This window comes from Agelaius phoeniceus, chromosome 6, assembly GCF_051311805.1.
Source record: "Agelaius phoeniceus isolate bAgePho1 chromosome 6, bAgePho1.hap1, whole genome shotgun sequence".
In the NCBI taxonomy this organism is placed as follows: Eukaryota; Metazoa; Chordata; class Aves; order Passeriformes; family Icteridae; genus Agelaius; species Agelaius phoeniceus.
In genome coordinates this window covers 48,453,375-48,475,686 of record NC_135270.1, presented here as the reverse complement: position 1 = coordinate 48,475,686, position 22,312 = coordinate 48,453,375, and the positions used below count along the sequence as shown (strand labels likewise).

Here is a 22,312-nt window from a genome sequence, read left to right as displayed (position 1 = left end):
ATGTGTGCTGTCACTGGTGCTGTTGTGAAAGGGAAAATCCTTGATTTACCAAGTTAGAGGGGTCACAGCCCCCTTTGTGTTAGACAGCTAAGGGGTGGATATGATATAGTCTGACCTTCTAGGAGTCAGCATCCCCTGTATTCCTTGGTGTAGGGGACAGTTCAGCAGCATTTTGAAAAGGCTCCTACACAGCTGCCTGCACTCATTCAGCTCCTGTATTCTAAATGATCCAGTCTGTAGCTCTGCTATACCTCAGTTTTCTTCAATCCATCCATGATATTTGACCCCTTCCAACCCAAGCCATTCTGTGATTCTGTGAAATCAGCCAGAAGTTACCTGTCTTTTCTGGACTTTCTTTCTGGGTGTTTCTGCACGTGGACATCTCTTCCACCCTTGCTGTCATACTTGACAGGAGATAGTAGCAAGTTCATGAATCAGGAGTCAGTGTAGTAACTGAAGCCAGAAAATGATAGGTATTTCTTTGTGTATTCAGACTGTACAGGTCAGCATTGTTCCCTGCAAGACAGGAATGCACATTTCAGAAAAACAGGAAGATTACTTTGCAGCAACAGTTCTTGTGAAGGCAATTGTCTGGCAGCAAAGGGCAGTTTATTGTACTTCACACTGTCTAGCTTAAATTTACATACGTGTGCAGTACTAGGAGTTTACAAACAGTGGGTAGAGATAGATTTGTCCAGAAGTTACTAGTTTGAAACTGCTGAATGTATAAGGTAAAATCACTGTCCAAATATGCCTGTTTCCATTGGCTTTGCTGGTACACAGACAGCTTGCCGAAACAAGTTGGCTGGAGCCATGTTGGGATGAAGACCCCTTTCTGTCACGATTATTCACTGGCACACAACTTTTGGGGTATCTTAGCCAGGCTCAGGAGGCTCCTTGTCCTGCCATGTGTGCTGGCACATCAGTCAGGGACTCCATTCTGGTGGAGTTGTCTTTCCTCCCTCAGCATTTTTAGTGCCATCTCCCTCCCTCCCAGGTGTTATTGAAGGAGATCAAGTGCTGGAATTGCTGCTTTGAAGCACTGAGGTTTTCATGGAATAAATGGCTTCTGGCTGGTGCTAGCTGCTTGCCCAGTGTCAGACCAGGAACACAGACATTGATTGCACCAAAGATGCAGCCAAAGACCTAGTCTTACAGTGCCAGAGAAAATAGAAATAGAAACCACTTTGTCCTGGGTTCTGCTGGAAGTTTGGCATCTTAGCAGATGACAACCACAGAAATACCAAGCTTGGGCACATGCCCCTTCCAGTTCAGCAGCACTACCTCTTCTCCATGATGCCAGAGAGAATCATGCAATACAGGATTTTCTCCTGGCAGCCTGTCAGCAGCAAGGAAATAGTGTCAGCTTCCTACACCATCATGGGTTCAGGATAGTAGGTAAGGACTGCTGGTCCTTGCCTCCCAATAGTTTCTCACAGGTGTTGCCAAATGTTTTGATGAGTGTTGGGATCTGTTTTGGGATATCTACCCAGAGTGTTTTGCAGTTGTTTGTGAAAAAAGATCACAGAATATGCTGAGTTGGAAGGCACCCATAAGGATCACTGAGTCCAACTCGATGGCACAGCACCATCCTCAAGTCACACCATGTGCTTGAGGGCATTGTCCAAACACTTCTTGAATTCTCTCAGGCTTGGTGCTATGACCACTTCCCTGGATAGCCTGTTCCAGTGTTCAGCCATACTGGGTGAAAACCTTTTTCTAATATCCATTCTAAACCTCTCCTGACACAACTTCAGTCCATTCCCTGAATCCTGTCACTGGTCAGAAGAGAGAGGAGATCAGTGTCTGCCCCTCCTCTTGCCCTCAGGTGGAAGCTCCAACTGCAGTGGGGTCTCTCCTCAGTCTCCCCCAGGCTGAACAGACCAAGTGACCTCAGCCCCTCCTCATACAACTTCCCCTCAAGGCCCTTCACTGTGCTCATTGCCCTCCTTTGGACACTCTCTAATAGCTTAATATTTACAGGGCTCTCTGAAACTTTAGCAACAGAAACTAATCCAATGTAAACAACATGGTGTGTGTGCATTCCTTTGCTATAGTTATACTAACATAATTAGAACAGAAAAATATACACTAACAAAGCTTTCCCATGTAGATAGGCCGTTTTCTTTCTGATGTTTAAAATACTCAAAGCTTGTTTGTCTCAGCAGCTATTTTTTCTCATTGATTTGGAGTGGGCTCAATCCACCTCACTTGGGAAAAACCATCAAATTGTACCAGTCTCTGTAGTAGGCAGCAGCCTTGGTTGGTGTGCTCTACTCCAGTTAAAGCATTGCAAACAAGTGCAGAGCAGAATCCTTTAAGGCCAGAACCAGTGCTTCAGTTACATTTTTCCAAAGTGCTGCAGGGTTGTCTATATGCTCTTCAACTGAAAATGCAAAATGTTTCTGAATAAAAAGCCTGTTCATTTGAGTTTGTTCCTTCCATAGCACAAAGTGCAAGCTCTGAATGGTGAGCAGTGTAGAAGTCTCACATGCATGAGAGAAGTTTGCTAACCCATGCAAGGACAGTATTAGGGCAGGGCATTAGCTTCTTATTTGCCATGCCATACAAACTTGGGACCATGATCATGTGCTTGTGTTGATAGTTAAGTCTCAGCTTAGGTATCTGCAAACAGTTCTTTCCACTGTTGTTATTGAAATGCCACATTGTTACATTTCACCCATGGCACGGGAAGAAGTGCATTGCAGCTATGGTAGTTGTGTAGACGTGCTTTGAGTGGCTGCTTTGCAGAAAGGAACTCAAATGAAATCAGGGGTCACCAAATCTCTGGCAAATGTTTGGCCTCAAAGCACAAAGATTGTCTCCCAGCAGAGGTGACAGGAGGTACCTTGGTGCAGGGCTGGCTGTCAGCCCTGCTCAGGTGCAGTGACAGCAATGTGCCTCTCCTGTTATTCAGTGCTATCCCAAGATCTTGCTGTGTTTTCTGGATCTATTTGTAAATTCTTGCACGCATTTTGTGTTCACATACATATGGGCTGGTAAAGTAATAAAAGGCAGGTATTTATTCACATTTCCTCTGTCATTGCTGGTATGGTTTGGAACAGGAACCAAAGTTCCTGTTCCTGTCTGGCTCAAGCTGGGGCACAGGTGCTGCAGGACTATGGGGGCTTGAACCAAGCATTGAATGATACTGTCAGAGCCCCTTCCAGTGTGTCCCTGGGATACCTGTACCTTGGAGGGAATTTTGTCATCATTTTGCACTCCTTGTGGGCTGCTGCTTTGCCTCTGACACAGCGTGTGTAGATTGGAAGTGGTGTTTCCTGAGAGCCTGGGACATGCATTGTGTACTATCTCCCAGGATATATCTTCCAAAAGCTCATTAAACTGATCGGTTAAGGGCCATCAACCCTCTTAGATTAGAGATATAAAGAGCTTCAGTGGACTCTGCTCATCTGGGTACTCTAATATCTTCAAATGAACTTCGTCACAGACAAGAAAAAGCTGCCTACGTCATGTCTGCCATCATGGCCCCTGCCATGAATGCATTTTCTATTTTATTAGACAATGTACTCTGTATAATATAAGGAAAGATTGGTTCTTCAACTGAGAGGAACTAACTGGTTAAAGTGAGTAGAGTTACATACAAATAAATTTAGTAAGGAGTTCAGCATTGGGTCTTCACAGCTTACCTTAGATTCCTGGGAATGATGAGCATCTGATGAGCATTATATGGAACAACCTGGTGCTCTCTCTGCCATCAATTTCTCATGTGAATCAGGTGTGTACAGGGAAGTGCACACCACTGTCTATTCCTATCCACCATCTAGGCCAGGGGGATGCAAACCAACATCCCAACAGCTCCTGTCCTGGAGCTGTGTAGTTTGCAAGTAGAAATTCAGCTTGGAAATTTTTTTGTTCTAGTCTAAGAAATGTCTTATCTCAGTATTTGGGAGAGGAAGCATAAAAATGCTGCATTTGGCCATTATATACCTTCTGTATTTCATGGGAAAAGGTTGTATTTGGACACTGGTGGTTGGTTCTGAGATGCCTTTATCATTCTACACAGTAGGGTTGTCTGTGTTGGTAAGAATACTAAAATTGGCCACTTGAAAATGGTAATGCTAAGTATAATTCCTGTATTCAAAATACACAGGTAAGCATATGAAACAGCAGATACACATTATTGTTTAGAGACAGTTGAGGTGGTTTTAATCAGGGTTCAGGTATTCACACAGAATCTGACATTTGCATTTTAATGTAGAGCAAAGTGTATTTTGCGTAGTCTGTCTTCTTGAAATGCCTTTGGGGTTTTGCAGATACCAATACATTCAATGCCAGTGTTGTGAGCAGAACATTATTGGGGTAAAAATGCAGAAAAGACTTCTTTGCATTTGCTAAATAATCCCTTTCCTTTGTTTCCTTGATGAGGAAAATTGTTTTCATTATTTCTGTAACATTGGAAACACTCCTGCCTGTGAAATGAGTCCCCAAGTTTTGGTACAGGTTCAATCTTATAAGGAATAAATGTTACTGTTTCAACAAAAACTGTTCTAGCAGGTTTTTTCCACTCTTCTTCATTACTTATAAGAGAGTTTTGTCTAATACACTTATCTACAAAGAGCCTAAGAAGCACCAGAAGGTTTATGTCCTTCTCCTGGACAGCTAGTTCATTTGCTTCCTTTTTCTGTGGTGAGGTGTGCTTGGTTTTTTAAATTCAACTGCATTTGCAGGGTGGTGGATAACCCCTTTTTCCTGCTGAAAAATGAGACTATTTGATGATGAACACCCATCTCCCAGCCTTTACTCCTGAATGAGAATCATTTTTCACCACTTAAATTGTTACATGGTTGTGAGCACACTTTATCAGGCTGAGTCAGTGACTGTGTTTCACCACAGGTCTGTTTTAACTGAAGGCACATCTGTAGCTGTGCTCCTCTACTGTTGGGTGCCTGAGAGGCTCCATCAGCACAAGTGAGCAGAATGCTTGTCTGCAAAACCTGCCTTTTTCAGCCTGAGCACCCACAGGATGACGTGAATTCCTTCCTTGGGAATCAGAAGGATTCTGCTCATTAAGGAAAGTGGGCATAAGATGAAAGTCTAGAGCTAAAAAGTAAAGGAGGATCTGATACAGACCAGAGCTTTGTGAAATGGTTGCCTCTGAGGAAGAGTTCATCTGGGAGAAAAAAGTCCATCAGGCTGGCCTTACTATGACCTTTGCCTTTATTTCTTCTTTATGGTTTATACTTTCTCTTTAGTCTATGCTGATTTCATCATGTTCAAAACCCATAATTAGCACTCCTAAATTGCATGGAAATGACAAGTTATTGTGAATTTTTTTGAATAGTTTCATATTTATATTCAGTTCTGAGATTTCCTCACTAGCTGCCCAGATGCTTCAAAATCACTACTTTTTTAAAACCCAAGACTCTTACTCTGCAGATGTTCATTAACACAGATACTCGGTGTGCAGTTCCTGTATGTCAAGCTAGGTTAAGCTTGAAATTGTGCCCTCAAAGCTGAGTCTGCTCTGCCCTCTTGTGTCTTTGAAATGTGTTGCCAAATGCTCCCCAGATACAGCTACTTTTTCCTTAAAACTGGAATTTTCCCCTCGGAGACTTAGAGAGTGAGATGCAAACACATGGATATTCATACATGCGTTGGTTTTTTCAGTGATGAGTATAGATCAACATATGTTTGAACTAAATCTGTTCTGGCAATATTCCTCATTCACATGCAGTTCTGAGGGGAAGGGAAAACAGCTTGAGAGTATCTTTAATACAGCACAAAAGTGCTGAAATAAACCTGTGAAAGTTGTGGGGTTTATGAATAAAGCTTTTAGGTTTATGAAGCTTCAACTGAAAAATTATCTGCTAGAGGGAGGAGTGAAGAAGGGGCTCTTCCAGTTCACAGGGGCTGGGCTGCTGTGAACTTGGGGTTGGCTTTGCTTGACTGACTCCTTGATGAAGCAACTTTTGACCTTAGCAGAAGTTACAGTCCAAAGCTATAAGTGTACAGTCAATAAAGGGATTCAAAGGGCAAAACACTCTGTCATGTAGTGGTTTACAATACCTTTGAGATAAGATTCAGCTGCATGCTTAAAAAAACCTTGCCAGCTTCTCTGTGTGGTTGGGTTTTTTGGATGAAAATGAACTCAGCAGGCAGGGGTGAGCTGGAAATTCAGATTTCCTCCCCTTATTGTATTAGGAGGAAAAGACATTGCCCTGGCTGTGTATCCTCTCTATTCCCACAGGAGCAGAGTGCCACAAGCTGATGGAAGCTACAGGGAAGCACAGTTTACTGAAAATATATTTATTTTTAAAGAGTCTTAAATGTTTTCAAATCCCAGTGCAAACTATTCTATTAAAGAGTGGCTTTTTTCAACAAAGTAGGAAGTTTAGAGTTTGTTCCCATCTGCTGTAAATCTTTCTGATGGTTTAAGACTTAACTTTTGCTCCATGAGTGTTAGATGATGAGCCAGTCCTGATTTTGACATGGATGGTTTTGTGCTTTTCTTAAGGGTGTTAAGCACTTTTCAAAGCAGCTTTGTCATTTTTCTGCATACTGCATTGTGTGATGGGGAGGTCGTGTACCCAGTCTTTTCAGGAAAAATAGTGACAACCTTTCCAGGCACAGAGAGCAACTCAGGCACAAGCTGTGCTCCTTTTGGACTTGGAAAGCAGAATTAAGGGATCTAGGTGTCCCAAGTCTGTTACACACCTGGGGGACTCCAGGCCTCCTCTTGTGCTCCTTTGACAAACTGCATCTTCCTTCCACCTGTTTCATAAATTCACTGTACCAGCTTCTTTTACCTTTCCCTGTCCTCAGCACACCCCTCATTTGGTGTGTCTTTTACCTTCTGTGTGTGAACAAGGAAGGCACTGCTAATAATGAGTATTGAGCCTGGGCAAAAGATATGATATTCATCAGTAAACACCTTCTGGTTTATGTTTTTCCAGTAACACTCTCAGGATTTTAGTTGATGATGCTCAGATGATGCTTCTTCAACTGCTGTTTGTCCAGTAGCATCAAAAAGTCTTTTTTCCTGGAACTCCTTTAACTAGCTCCATAAAGCCCTGCCTGGCCAAGGGGAGGTGAAGCCTTCTCCCCACTTCATAAATGGAAGTACAGAGTTCAGCTGTGTTTGTGACTGCATTGTGGTTTTGTGGAAAGAGGTTGGTGGTGCTGAGAATAAATACTCTTTTTTTCAGCCTGTGTGCTGCACTTCCTAATCCCTAGGCTAGGTGGTGAAGGAAGGTGAATTATGAGGTAGGGAAACATGTTTAGACAGTAAATCTGAAACTTAATAGGCAGTGGCTTTCCCATTGTATTTCTTTTCTAGAGAGGTTTTGAGCTATTCTCACAGATGACCATAAATTCCCTTTAAACTCTTTTTCTAAATACAAGGAAATACAGTTTGTTGATCTATGAATGCAGGGCATTGGATTTGTCTGTAATCTATTATTTGTTTTCTTACCTGTCCAAAATCATAAGGACCAAATTAATCTGAATAGATTCATCTTCTCTTACGGTTTATTTTTTCCCTACAGTCATCCACAGTTGTCCACTGTGTTGGTACTTCTCAAACTTTTCTAGTACAAGGTATCTACCCTTATCAGAATCATCCCAGGAGACTGTCTTGTACAGTCCTGTCCCAGTGCTTTCAATTTATTTTTAAGACTTGGTTCAACTGGGAACAGCCATGTATTACTCTTATTTTTTCCTCTATCCATTTTGCCTGGCTACTGAATGGGAGTGTGTGTTGAGTGTTTGGCCCCTTGTGCCTTCTCCTGGGGGTTTGGGTATCCTGTGACTGTTTGGCAGGCTGTCTGCAGGCCACCAGGGTGCCCTGAGTAGAGAAGCATTACTCAGCATCTCTAACTAAAGCAAGTCCTGAGCATAAAGAACTCCACCAATTCTCACTGTCAGAAAACGCTTTTCCCCGGCCAGTTTTCAGTCTGCATCTTCCCCATCTTCACATCCCATTGCTCCTGTCACTATTGTTGAACTCATCTGCAGTAATCCCCTCCTGGCACTGACACCCTGGTTTGGGTGCTCTTTCACCTCTCTGTTGTTGGGTAGCTGTGTTACTCATCCTGTAAACTGGCCATCAGCCGTCAAGCTCTTATAACAATGTTGTTGCTCCGTGGGAATAGAACAGCACTCAGACAAAGCTCCCCCCACAGCAGGGTGTGCCAGGGCTGAGTGCCCTGGTGCTGAGATTGCTGCCTGTCACCTGTGACCTGTCCTCAGGTGTCCCACTGCAAACACTCCCCCTGTGCTGGCCATGAATGTGATCCCTCCAGCCACGAGCTCTGTTCAGAGGTGATGGAGGGATAAAGTGTAGGAGGCACTGAAAGAACAGAAATAATGGTTGGAAAATGAACAGCCTAGATGAGAGATGGGGATGGGAATGAGAAACAATACAGAAAGTAAGAATGAGGGGATAGAGAGAGAGAGAACTCCCTCTGAGATCAAACAATCTTGAAGAAAAGGGAGAATATCTAAAGGCAAATATGGAAAACAGATACCACAAAGTTTGTGCTAAAGCATGCAATAAAAATGAGGACAAAGATGGGGGAGGAACAGAGTGACAGGATTTTGACTTTTAAATTTAACTATAATATGTTGTTTTTAACAACAAAAGTGCTACAGATACTTTTGGTACTTGTCTGAAGTGAAAGCTGAACATTCTGATCTGAAGAATCTTTCCTTGTTGCTGTTACGCTGGCACTTCTGGACCTGACAAGGTTCACCTGGAGTGGTGGCCATATTTAAAAGGCAGAACTCTCAGAGACAACCAGGTGCTTAGCAAATAAAGAAATGCCATTCTCTAAATGTGCACTATAGCAATCTTAGAATCTTAATTCTAGAATCTTAATTCACAGCAGTCTGTAGACTTACAGACACACTTCTCCTGCTGATACCTTTGGTCCAGCACAGGCTGCATGAAGGAAGATAGGGTTAATAATTGTGGTCATCTGCTTATTGTGTGATGCAGTGTATGCGCCCAAAGGGAGGGAGGAAGTGCCTGATTTTTAGTTTCAGATCCAAAGTGAAAAGATCAGAAACTGCATACGTAGTAATCTCTTGGAATTTAAGGTCACTTGTGCACAGCCAAGGGTGGAAGATGAGATGGAGTTTTTTCCAAACTTGATGCTTTAGAAGAAGACTCTTCAACTCAGCAGCACAGCACAGAGCCAAGTACTGATGGTAGAAAAGCAAGAGCATCAGCTCTGTGCACAGGTTCTGGGTTGCATCAGGTCTGTGTCCTGACAGAGTCACTTCTGCTAGGGGTGTATGGCCAGTGCAGCTGCACAGGAGGGGTGACATGGCTGTGGCCTCATGCTGTAGTTCTCAGACTAAGAGAGAACACTTAAAGTGCTTTGTTCACTCTGGGCTCTCAGGTGCAAATGAGAATAGTGCTTGGTTTTAGACTGGAGGGTTAGGCTGGAACATCAATACAAAGGGGCAGCAGTGGAGCCAGAATCATGACCCCTTCTCATCTCTCGACTGTTACGTTTACTTGTTTGTGTGTATTTGCTGTTGTTCTTTTTGGCATTGGTTTCCTGTGGTGTCCTGTCACTGCTGGTTTGCAAAGAAGTGGTGACAGTGCCAAGGGTCCAGCACCTGACCACAGCTCAGTAAGCCCACACTAAAGCAGCTTACACAGCAGGAGGGGAGGGAAGGTTCAGTGTACCACCGGGGGCCATTTGCACTATGTGGGTCCATGGTGTAGTTCCGAGCCAGTGTAAATCAGTATTGAGTTGACTCTCGGGCATTGAGTGAGGTCTGTCCTGGACCTCAGTGCAGAGAAGGTGTGCAGAGACTGCTGTCACTCTGATAGCAGGAGCTGGGTGATGAGAGAAAGCTTTAGCATGTGCTTGCCACCCTGGGAAGAAGGAGAGGATAATTGCTGGAGAACTTTTTATTTTAACCTGTTGCTATCTTTAGAATTTCAATGTGTGCAGTTAAACTCAGAGCAGCAGTTTTCTAGCTGTAGGCTCTACTGAAATCTTGTGTTGTGTGAGGATTTATTTGTCCTCAGGTCTGGCTGTGAATTAATGGTCTGTTTTAGAGGTTTCAGTGGGCTAGAATTGCCTTCTTGACAGAGAAAATGCCAGTGCTATGCAAACTCAGCAGGAGCACTTTGAGATGCTAAGAGTCTTCTTTGCTACTTTTTGTTGATCCAGGTGGTCCTTTCTAAGTACGAGTCAAAGAAATTCCTGTTTGTCCCTTCCTTCATCTCCCTGTGCAAGTGTCATGTAGTCAGCAGGAGCACTGAATCCTCCCTGTCTCCCTTTCCTGTTTGCATGAGAGAGAAACAGAGGGAAGGGAGATGGAACCATACATTGCTCTGCATCTGCACTCTGAAGGCAAAGTTATTTGTGAGCCTTAAGCATGTGGGTGGGAGAGCTGCCAAGCCAAAGTTGTTCCCAAGTATCTGTAAACTAAATCTTATTCCCTAAATTCATCCAACTAAGGAACTTTTACTCTGGCAAAGGCTTGTAAATATTACAGTACCTGTCACTTTTGGATGCTGCTTTCTGTTTTCATAGCAGCAAATTGAAAGCTTTGAAATCTGGGATGTTTCGTTTACTTTTGTAGAGGTTGACCTCAAAGCATCAATCTTTCTGCTCCTTTTAGAATCTATGAAAATAGCCTTTTCTCAGAAAACTTCTTGTAGTGACAGCACTGCTAATGAACAGAGTTCTCAGATATTCCAAAAGTTTGGGGATGTATTGAGAGATGTGTACCAAAATATAGAGAGTCTTGCATCTCTGTTACTTTCAGTGATTCAGTTTTCTTTACATATATACTTACAATTAAGTGAAAAGTATTAATCTAAACAATGTTTATAAAGTGATTTCTGAATGCATGTCTGTCTCAGAGTTATGTTCAGCTTTGCTGGGCTTTTAGTTCACATGTACTTTTCAGTTTCTTCGCCATCTGCAGACCATGGCCTCCACTTGTTTCAATTCAGCCAGGCTTTGCTTATTTTCAAGATAAGTTGCTGGTTTATATAAACCTGTGACTTGAGTTTGCCAGAGGCAGTTGCTCCCACCATTTGTGCTTGTCTCCAGTCGCTTTTTGGAGAAAGGTGTCATCCTTTTTCTCTTGAAATAAGTCTGAAAAGCGAAGAAGTCTTGGCAGACCCGTTCTGAATTGTGTTCAAGCTATAACTCATTTGTGGCTCCGAAGTTAACCTGGCAACAGATCAAACTCCATTAAAGTAGTACTTTTTTAAGACTGTGCTCACTGAGGAGGTAATTTAAATAGTCATTCATACTTGTGTGATGTCCTTGATTTGACTTAGTCAATCTTGTCAACGTGCACACAGCTTGTCTGAAAACCTGGGCCCCTGCTGACCTGTCTCAAAGCTATGGCTGAAGCCAAGGTTCTCTCTACACTTCAGATTGCAACCCAGCCCTCTTAAGTGATTTATGTGCAAGTCCTATGAGTCCTACAGTGGTTTCTGCCTTTCCTGCTGCATTCCCAGGGGAATCTCAGTTCTCCTGCAGTGAATAAGAAGTGCATCCTAGAGCAAGTCAACTTACCAAGTCACCAAGAGGGCTGGTTTTTGACTCCAGCCTTCCCACAACCCCATGTGAACAAGCACAACATCGGCAGAAACACTCTGGAGCAGACCTGCTCCATTAAATTTTACCATGGTTGCCATGATTCTTCTCTTTACCCAGAACTTGCTGAGCAGTTTTAACATGGTGGTGTCTCAGCAGTGCTCTGGTTGGCTTTGCCAGACCAAATGAACACTGCTTTCATGACAGAGCTGTCCCAGAGAACAGCAGAATGTTCTGGCACCTTGCCTGAAGTAAATACACACTGGAATCTGCCACCTGAGGAGCCCTACAGGACATATGGCTTTGTGAGACTGCCTATTCTAGTCATATTTGCAGACCATTCTGTTTCTTGTAAAATGCTTTAGAAAATTATGCTTGAAGGCATAAAAAGATCCCAGTTGCTTTTCACCTCACTGGCTAAGTCATGTGCAGTGTGTTCCTAACCAGGTGATCATTTTTGCTGCCTGTGAAAATACTGGCTTTATATTGCCATTTAGATTGCATGAAAATTGAGCCTTTCATCTTCTGAAATGTTTCCAGAAACCCAAATTCAGGCCTGGCTTACAGTCCTTTTGGGTGCTTTAATATAAGCTGTCTATTAAGAGGCAGTTAGTAAGGAGAGAGCTGGTAATGATGCAGCTGAGGAGCTAAACTCCATATCTTCATTTGAGTCTTTTTATTTTCTTGCAGATGAGAGGATCTGTTCACCACCCTTTATGGAGCTGACAAGTGCCTGTGGAGAAGATACCTTGAAGCTTATAGAGAAGAATGGACTGGCATTCCCATTCAGTATGTACATGAGCTTTTCTTTGGTGCTTCTAGTAGGTTCCAAATACTGCACATGCACCCCCCCAAAACATAGCCAACATTGTAGGAGCGTGAGTTTCATTGCCAGAAGTGTCAAGATATTAAAACTTTCCTGAAACAAATGCTCTGAGGCAGTCTGCTTGGAATGTGGAACAAACCCTCTCCCTATCAGCTTTTACTTTGCCTTTTGTTGATGTTCCTTACTTTCAGCACCTCGCTACAGTAAACATGCATTCCTGGGAAATGCTAATAGTTCTAACAAAGTTAGCCTCTTGCCCTGAACTTGTGCAAGATGTTTCTCCTGCCAGCTGCATTCATTATTTTTCTTCAGAAAATCACTGCCTTGCTGATTATCCTCTTTTTTCACCCACCTCTCCCTTTCCCTGGTCCAGGGTACAAATATAATCTTAGAGGGTAAAAGAAAGAGGGTTCACACAGATAACAGACTCCAAGGGCCCACAGCTCAAACAGCTGCTATGAACTGTTTGTGCTTTGTAGCAAGTTTCATTGCAGGGCTTGTACTTTAATTGGTTCCTTTATGTGATTCCTTGCAGTAAAAAGTGAGCAGGACTGTTAGTTGGTCTTTGTTCCCTTGCTGCTTGCCTCATTTGTAAGGTTCAGAGGTAAAGTTATGTGGAAAAATCATGTTTTGCCCTCCCTGCCATCGCTCTCCCAAATGAGGCAGGTCTCCTGAAGACAGGTTGTGAAGCAGTACTTGAAATCTCATGAATGGCTTTGCCCTCCTCTTCACATTGTGCTCTCCATACAGACTGCCTAGTCCTCAGTAGTCAGCAGCATATATTCAATCAAACCCTCTATATAATGATGAAATTACAAAATAGCACTGAAAATTAATATACCTTGATATCCTAGGAGTGTATTTTCATTTTCCTGTCTCTATTTTTTTCTTAAAGAAGGTCCAGCTCTCCAGAGCACGTCTATGAGACATCATAAACCATTTTGTAAAATTTCAAGTTACCAAGTTATTTTGGACTCTAGTGCAGGTTATCTCCCTTTCATAGCTCCCTGTCCTCTTGCCTGGCAATTTGATTCTTCCAACAACCTGAAAAAAAGTCTTGTCCTATCCACCCTCTCACTACTTGCAAGATTTCATCTCCTCTCCTTAACACATAAGTAGCATCAGCCCTAGTCACTGTGCAAGCCCTAGGGTCTTCAGCTCCTCTGTGGCCTCATAGTAGAAGCAGCTTTTTGTTACTTTCCTCTAATGGGTTTTACTCCTCCTCTTAATCAAGATGGAGGTGAGAATCAGGATATACAGAGCAGATAAATGTGAAAGAGAAAGAAAAACTGGCAGGCTTTCTGCCTTTTTCTGTCCTCCTCTATGGTTGCCTGTAAAAAATAAGTTATAGCTTAGTTTGGTTCAGCCTGTTACATTTCCTGCTCTTCCCTCCCAACAGGGAGGTAAACAAATAAGTTGTTTTTGACTGTGTCCCGTTCCTTTGTTTTAAGGAAAGTGGTGTTTTGTGGTACCTGTAAAGTAGCTCTGGCCTCAGAAAAAAAATTACATAGTTGTAAAAATGCCCTCTGAGTAGACCGGATGGCAATCCTAATACTGGTACTAACTTCTTAGCTGATGCTTTGCAACTCTGTCCAGTCCTAATAAAGATCTGTGCTTGCACCTTAGTTACAGGGAGGAATTGAGAGAGCAGATCTTGGAGCAAGCCAAGTTTTGCAGTGATTGAGGAGACTGTTCAAGCAGAGACTGTCACTGGTGTCTGTTACAGTCAGTGCCTTGGTCTGGTGGACTCTGGTGTTTGCATGTGTGGGTGGAAACAGGATTATAAAGGGTTTGTGTGTTCTGTTTCAGTGGTGAATTGTCTTTTGTTTTTTATTTACCCAGTTTGTAAAACCAGAGTGGCCCATGGAACCAACTCTCATGAGGTGAGTTAAAAATTCTTGCAGTATTATTCACCTGCTTCCAGTCGTGTCCTGTCCCCCAGTCCCCCTGTGGTGGCTTGGCTGGTGATTTCCAATCCTGTAGTGGGTAGGAAGAGGGCTGTGCCCCAGCAACTTCCCTTCCCCACCTCTCCCTCATGTTAAATTGCAGCATTATTTTTTTAAAAATCTGAAATGAAGGTGAATATTACTTGAACCTCCTGTCATGCAAGCTATTTTTAGCAGTTTCCACCTTCTATCATATTGTTGCTTCTAGCAGTTTGTAGTCTCCAGTCAGCTGTGTCCAAGAAATCTCCTTCAGTCACTCCTTTGGTAAGAAGTCACTAAATAAAGTTTCTGTCCCAGAAAGTTACTTTTACAATATGTATGTGGTACAGATGAAAAGTGGGTTTGTGCTTCAGATGGAGCAGCTGGCTCCTTTCCCTGAGGGGGAAGGGAGTAACAAATAGAGATGGTTTCCAGGCAATGTTCACTTGTAATAACACAGTGGGATCTGTGGGGAGAACAGGACTGGTAGAACTTATCTGCCTTCCTGTAAGGCAATTACAGCTAAAATGGTTGTATATTCCTGGAATGAGTGCATTACCTATGAGATTAGCTTCCTCTAAATTTAAGTGAGTTGAGTACTGTTTTAATTCTTTTCCATTTGTGCTTCCTGCCTTCCTGCTTACTTCAGATCAGTTTTGAGAATCCAGCCCTTGCTGCTGGCTCTCCTAACTCCTGGCTTCCTTTGTTAACAACATTGCCATCAGTCCAGGCTTCCCAGCTGCTGTTGAAATATCTCTGAGAGCTGAAGACCCTCAAGTAAATTGTAAATCTAGATGAGCAGAATGGCTGTGGCTGAAATCTTGACTGACCAGCACTTCCTTTTAAAAATGCAGTGAGATTTTTCAGGCAGGCTTTACCTTGGCTTATTTCACAAGCCAAAAGACAGTCCTGTTAGTTTGTTGGAGCAGCTGCTGTAAATTTTTGTTGTCATTCCTGAGAATACTTGGGCACTGGATTGTTAAGGAATTTAAGACTCCTCTTTTCTTGCTGATTTTTCTGTCAAGAGTTCATCTGCAACTGCAAACTGAAACGCATGAACCTCTCAGTACTTGTCCAGTTAGGCTTGGACTTTATTTCCTTGGTGAATCTTTCTTTGATCTTCTTTCATACAGTGCAGACACATCTAAGCCTCCTGCCAGAGCAAAAATTAGACTAAAATACACCCATGGTCTGCACTTTATCACAGGAACTTATGATGAGAGCTTAGGAGGACCCCTGGAAAACAGCCTGAAGTCTTGCATAGTACTTTACATAGTAGTAGCAGTAGTCACTTTTGGAGTTGCTGAGTTCTCAGGAGTGATCCAAAACTATATCTATGATCAGAGAGGGACTGTTTTGAAATTGTTTATGGTCAATAATTACAAAGGAAGCATAGGATAAATACCTCCTTACAGCACAATCTGTCTAAAAGATGGAGCATAGGTCTAGAAGCAAGAAATTGTTGTCTGTTTCGTTAATGACTCCTTGTCTGGCTTTTGGTAAATCACTTCATTTTTTGTGGACATATTTCCAATACAGAGCTGACACTGAAATCAGAGCACTGACCAGAAACCCTGCTTTTCTTCATAAGATGGCTGTTAAGAAAGTTCAAGTACTGGCTAACAGGGACAGCTGTTAGGTTCAGGCTTGAGTTTAAGTTTGGTGCATGAGTTTGGGTTTGGTGTGTGAGTTCACCAGGTGAGGCTGGCAGACCCCATTTTTCTCATGTGAGTACATGTTGTTGTTAAGCTGGGGTGGTGTCAGCCTTTCTGTGGTGTCCCTAGCAGTGGCCTCAGCAGCTCAGCACTTGACCCCCAGTTTGCCAGCACCATTTATTAAACTGGAACAGAGATGATGGCTGGAAGTTGTGCTTCCTGGCTTCCAGCAGGTCAGAACATAAGTAACTTTTGGTAAAGCTGCCATGAGAGACCCATAGCCTGAAGAAATGTATCCAGAATTTCTTCTGAGCATTTGAGCAGACAAGAAGGAAAAGGCAGAGAATCACTATGTTTTGTGAGACTGAATTCCTTATGGACATTGTCAGTAAAAATTCTTGGTGCAAATGTTTCGTTTTGCCTTCAAAAGAGCTCTGCATTTATAAAGAGAAACGCTGTTTGGAAATTATGATATCAAGTATTGTACCCACGTTACTGCCAGACACAGCAGGTCTGTGCTAGATGACAAAGAGCAAGTGCACCCTGCAAGCAAATTCTTGGAGCTCTATTCATGCATGTTAAAAGCCATGAGACATGGCAGTGAACTGGCATAAGGCACCCCACGGGGTTTATATGGGTTATATGGGCTTGTGCTAGTCCACAGGGCTGCCAGCACAGAGCTGTGCAGAACAGAGGCCTCACATAGCCTCCAATAGTCATGGTCAGTGCTGTGCTGAGAAGATAAACTCTGGCTTTCCACACTTCCAAAATAGGCTGAACCTGTTCATCCTACATTTATTTGTGGGAATGAATTACCTAATAGTGGAAGAGAACACTATAGAACAGCAGAGTTCTTGCCAGTGTGATATTGTAGACACTATAATGCCAACAGTCCACACAAGAGGAGGAAGACAACAATGTTTTTTGCCACCAGTAAGAGACAAATGAGGTGTGATGTTGTTGCTGTGAATCATCTTGATGGATGATTCTGTCTGTTAAAGAAATTTCTTGCACAGGTTGTTACCACTCACAAATTCACTCTGTGCTGTGTAATAGAGACAGCAAGAGTATCGGCTACAAGTAGGTATTGAATGCACACATTGACTTGAACATAGAAAATGTTAATCTACTGAGTTATTGTGCATGTGTGCAGTTATTTGATCATTCATAGGGCCCAATAAATGCCTTCCTTTTTGGCATATTTATTCCAGTGCCTTCAAGAGGACTATCTGTTTAGAGTAATGGGGTGAAACCAAGCAGGAAAATCGATAGGCCAGCATTTGTCAGCAGTAAGAACTACTAGAGTCTGAGAAATGTCCTCTGATGGTGTGGGTGAAGCCCTAGTGCTTAGTCTTGTTGCAGCTGGGCTGAACCAAATCAGGGAATTAAAGCTGTTGGGAAGAATTCTTGTAGTTAGTGCACAGAGCTGTTCCTTCTGTTGTTCTCATGATACAGGCTTGTATTCAATACAAACTTTGTTGTCTGTGTTGGTCAGATGTTTTATCCTTTTGTTATACTTGCAGTTGCAGTAGTTCCCAACTAAAGGCAGCAAATGAAATTGCAAAGTGCTGTGTAAATGTTGATTGAAAATGAAATCTTCACTGCCAGTAGTGTTTACAGAGTTGTGTGTCAGTTAAATGAAACACAATGAAATAGAACAAGATGCAGAAAAGGAAATGTTCCCCTTGGTGCTTGTCAGGTGTAGGTAAGCATGAAATTATTGCCAGCCTTTTGCACAATCGTGTGTGTGTTTCCAGATGGCGATCATCTTCAACCAGGAAGGCCTCAAAGCTGTTCGCCCCCCCTGTGTCATTCAGAGCTTCATCAACCACAATGCTGTGCTCTATAAAGTTTTTGTGGTCGGGGAATCTTACACCGTGGTGAAAAGACCATCTTTAAAGAACTTCTCTGCAGGCATCTCAGGTATGTTGTACTGATTGAAAAGAAAAGGTCTGTTCTTGCAGCCTCAGTAGGAAACATCTCTGAAGAAAATATCTGTGAAAAAACTGCTGCAGTGAAGGCAGCTGGTTTGGACATGCCATGTTTCCTCTTCTGTATTATTTCAATAGAAAGGGAGATAACTCACCTGCTCTGGAATACGTACGAATGGCATTCATATAGTAAATATTTATGCAATGGTAACCTGAGTCTTACCTGTTAGACCCTGTTTTATGTCATGTGGAAAAGGGGAGAGGGAGTGAAGTTCTCTTCTTTCCCACTAAGTTCATGTGTCATTTGTTCCGGAACTTGTTTATAAATGTGCTTTGGAGAGAATTTCCTGGATTCCATCATTTCAGCACTTCCTCTCACTATTTTTACCTAGAATATGTGTGTGTTTTGAATTAAAGATCACTTGTGCTCTTCCCTAAATGAGCCTCTCTCTTCATGTGAGGCCCAGTGTTGAAAATCTTGGTGGGAAGTGTCCTTTGGTTTGTAGATATCAGCTCTGTTGGGGAGAAGGAGAAATGGACTTGTCAGTGAGGAGAGTGATTCTTCTGTATGTCATTAGACAGCCACACTTGAAGGGTTTTCATTAAATATTACTTAGATTTCACTTATGGAAAAAAGCTCCTTTCCAGAGGACTGCATTCTGTGCCCACCAAAAGCATAAAAAAATTAGCAGCACATAGATGGGAGCAAGCATGATCTGATAACAACTGGACAAATCCAGGAGGTGAGGATGGGATCAAACTAAAGGAGATGAATGAACAAATGCTAGTGTCTTGTTACTTTCCTTAGCGTTTTTGGCTAATCCTAGTATGTCCATGTATGCTCACCACTGCATTTCACACACAAACATTTATTTTGTTAGTATAGGTGTAGTAGGATGCTGGTGGAAGTTCTTACCTGTAGCTGTGTGTGCCTGTATTTACATTTAGGTCTGGTCTATGTCCTGATCAAATTAATTAGGCCAGAATCTGTATTCATATAAACTGTTAGGACAGTGGCTTCTGTCACCTCAGAGTGTCTTCTGCATTCCAGTGGTGCCTCCAAAAGAAGGACAGGTCCTGGCCACAAAATGTATTGCACTCTGCCATGGTCACAGTGCCCTGCCCAGGTTCACAGGGCTCTCAGTGTAGCCTGGGTGCTACCGGCCTTCCCCCTGCAGTGATTGCAGCTTTTGTCACACACCTTCCCCTTGGAACTGTCACTTTGAGTATAGCACATTAGTAAAAATTATCTTCATTATCTGACTGAACTTAGTTAATTTGCTGTGGTGAAGGAAGGAAAACAGATTTCTGTTTACCCAGTGTGTGGTTCTATTTATCTGTTTTTTTTATCAGATAATCCACAAGAACCGTGGGTTATCTGTCTGTGGGTCGCTGCCTGTGCAGGCAGCCAAGTGCCAGCAGGCAGGAGAGCCCTGTGGGTGGGGTGGATGGTTGAGACCAAGAGGAGATTCATGGGGCTGCACTGCCACCTGCTGTTCTTTGCACTATTCCTTTGGAAATTAAAATCTGGTATAAAGTTATTTACAACCTGTTTTTAATTGCAGACAGAGAATCAATATTTTTCAACAGCCACAATGTTTCCAAACCAGAGTCCTCATCTGTCTTAACAGCGGTAAGTACACTTGGTCTTCTTCCCTCTAGTGCAGCTGAAAACCTATCTAATCCTTTCTTATGGAAGTGTTAGTAGCTAGTGACTCTCTTTCACCAGCTGTCTGCTTCTGTGTTGCAGGCTGAGGTCTGTTTGGTACCACGAACCAGCATGACTGTGTCCCCCTCTGGTTTTCCTTACCGAGCTCTGGTGAGGAAGAGCTTGTAGCAGGGATGTTCTGCTTCCCAAACTACCCAGGGCTAATCTAGGCAAAGGGAAGAAGGAGATTCTGAATGTAAACACCTACCTTTTTACTGTCCAGAGAGATTAATAAGCATAAATCATTCTTCTAGGACTCAGTTCTGTGAGGAAAGACAAACAGTGAAAATTAAAGCATAGAAATTGTGTTGGCACAAGGCCACAGAGGGCCAGTACTTGTCTGCCATGTGAGAATGCCTGAGCTGTGACCATGGGACCATTTCTGGATGTCCTTCGAGACCAGCATTGACAGCACACTGCACAGTTTCATGCTAGCATTACCAGTCCTTTTAATAAGATTTGGACATATGAACCTTAACAAGTTCTTGGGCACTCAGCTACTGAAAAAGTCACTTTACAGCACTGGGTCCTTTGAATCTTTTGAGTCTTGGGATTCTTTTCTCTTTCACAAGTTCTGCTGGGGACTAGTTTTGTATTTGATTTTGAATTTTGTATGCAACACTGGTAGGCATGCTAAATATTAAAACTGTAGTTGTGCTAGTCATAAGTCTTTTTGTGGTTATGTTGAGGGAGAAGCCATTACTAAAAATTTGTTTTCAGACTTAGGGAGTGTGCTCCTTTGGTTTACATGCCATCTCACTCATACAAATATGTATTCCAGTCATGCCTCTGTAGGCATAACAGCTTACTTCTGCTGTGTAACATGTTGTTTAAAAAGCAGAGTGCATCCTCCAGTCATAAGTAACCTAAGTCACTCATTTTAATAAATACTTACAAAATAATTTGTACATAAAAACCCACATAAAGGATATGCTCTGCCCTTAAGATATCAGCTGAGTTGTATTGTATGAGAGATTATTGTATGATTCAGATTAAACTAACAGCAAGAGTCTGTCCTGTTAGCCCTTTAACACAGACCTTCATCTACACTGAAATAATAATGATAGCCAGAACTTCTGCAGCACAGAGTTAAATATGCCACCTGTATATGTTTTTTAAGGTGTAGATCTAGTACTTATAATAATGAGTCTGATTCTCCATTCATCCCTACACTGCTTTGCTTCTGTAGCTGCACCAGTATGAAGAGGAAGATCTAGAAGCTTTAGAGCAGACGAATTTCCAATTTAGAAAGGATTTTGAATTATGAAAGCAGTTTCTCTTTGGTATCTTTCTCGGTTTCATGCCACTGGTTCTCTGCAATTAGATTTGGTGGCTATGCACCTGGAAACTTCTGAAAATCAATCTTTCCATTAAAAAGGCTGTTTGAGTCCCTTAGTTATGTGTCTTTTTCCATTACAGCTGGATAAAATTGAAGGCGTATTTGAGCGGCCAAATGACGATGTCATCCGGGAAATCTCTAAAGCGCTGCGGCAAGCTCTGGGAGTTTCCCTCTTTGGAATTGATATCATCATTAACAACCAGACTGGGCAGCATGCAGTCATTGATATAAATGCATTCCCAGGTAAGAAAGGCCTTTCCACTCCTGCTTTGTGGAGCAAGTTTTACTGCTGTTGTCTCACATCATTGCTTCCCAGGCCGGGGGTGGGATGGCAGCTACCACGTAGTTCTGAGATCAAATACAGGGCAGTCTGGGAAGGGAAGAACCCTTATTTAGATATGGAATTTGCATCTGAAGTATCAGTTCTTAGGAAATATGGTCAAATTTTAGTGGCCAATTTTAGCCGTTGTGCCCTTCTGTGCAAAGGGAAACTCAAGAACTGAAGTGTGGGACTGTGTGCTGGGACCTACCCTTTCTTGGCCTAGCCCTCATTCTGAAATGAAAAGAATACTAAATTCTATTTTAGTAGAAACTATGAAGATTACGTTTTCTTTTTTGAGACTCTGGGCCATTAAAAAAAATGAGGGGGTGGAAGAAACAAACTGTTCCCTTGAAAATTTCTTCCTGTGCAAATTGATTCCCCACAAAAAGACATTTGTGCACAAAAGAAATACCAGGAATCTGAAAATGATAAAATTGTAGGTGCACAGAAGTTGCTGTAGAGAGTTTGTGTCCTTGCAGTTTCTCCAGTCCTGGAGTAAACGGATGGATTAGAGCATGTTGAAATAAGTAAATTTGTCCCCAACTTTTTTAGTGCAACATCTGTCTTGGAAACAACTAAACAAGCTCCTTGATCACCAGAATGGTTAAAAGGAGCTGTAAGTGTGAATAAGGGTGAGGCAGTAATGGTCTATCACTCATGCTAAATTCAGCAGTCTAACCCAGGAAAATAACCCTGCTGTTTTGCAGGGTGTTTTTCTCTCTGAGAATCTCCTCTCATTACCTGAATGGGGGTGTTTGTTTCATGAGACTTACACAGGCTGTTGTGTAGTTTCTTTAACCCATCATTGAAGACTTTAAGTTTTCAATATGGCTGTGGTGTCTTTACATCTACAGGTCTTGTCCTGAGCTCCCAGTCTCTTCAGTTTTTCAGATCAGGTCCTCATTCCTACTGCCCTGTAGTGCTGTGTCTGTCTCTCTCCACAGTGACTGGCTTCCTCTTAAAACTCAGCTCTGCTATTCTCAGGTCACTTCCCAGCATGGTTCTACCACATGGTGTTATGCAATTTGCAGACCTATGAAAACACTCTTCTGCCCAGGGCAGTGAAACA

At 42.5% G+C, this 22,312-nt stretch overlaps 1 protein-coding gene across 5 annotated transcripts in view; it reads left to right on the top strand.

The window, feature by feature from the left end:
* The window catches only part of ITPK1 (inositol-tetrakisphosphate 1-kinase), a 140,727-nt gene that overhangs the window by 107,587 nt on the left and 10,828 nt on the right, over positions 1-22,312 (top strand). For all 5 annotated transcript variants that reach the window (XM_054634017.2, XM_077180631.1, XM_054634018.2 and 2 more), the window contains 5 exons: positions 12,228-12,326; positions 14,206-14,246; positions 17,701-17,866; positions 19,440-19,507; positions 21,002-21,164. In XM_054634017.2, coding sequence (XP_054489992.2) covers positions 12,228-12,326; positions 14,206-14,246; positions 17,701-17,866; positions 19,440-19,507; positions 21,002-21,164 — 537 coding nt within the window. The remainder of the gene's footprint in view (positions 1-12,227; positions 12,327-14,205; positions 14,247-17,700; positions 17,867-19,439; positions 19,508-21,001; positions 21,165-22,312) is intronic.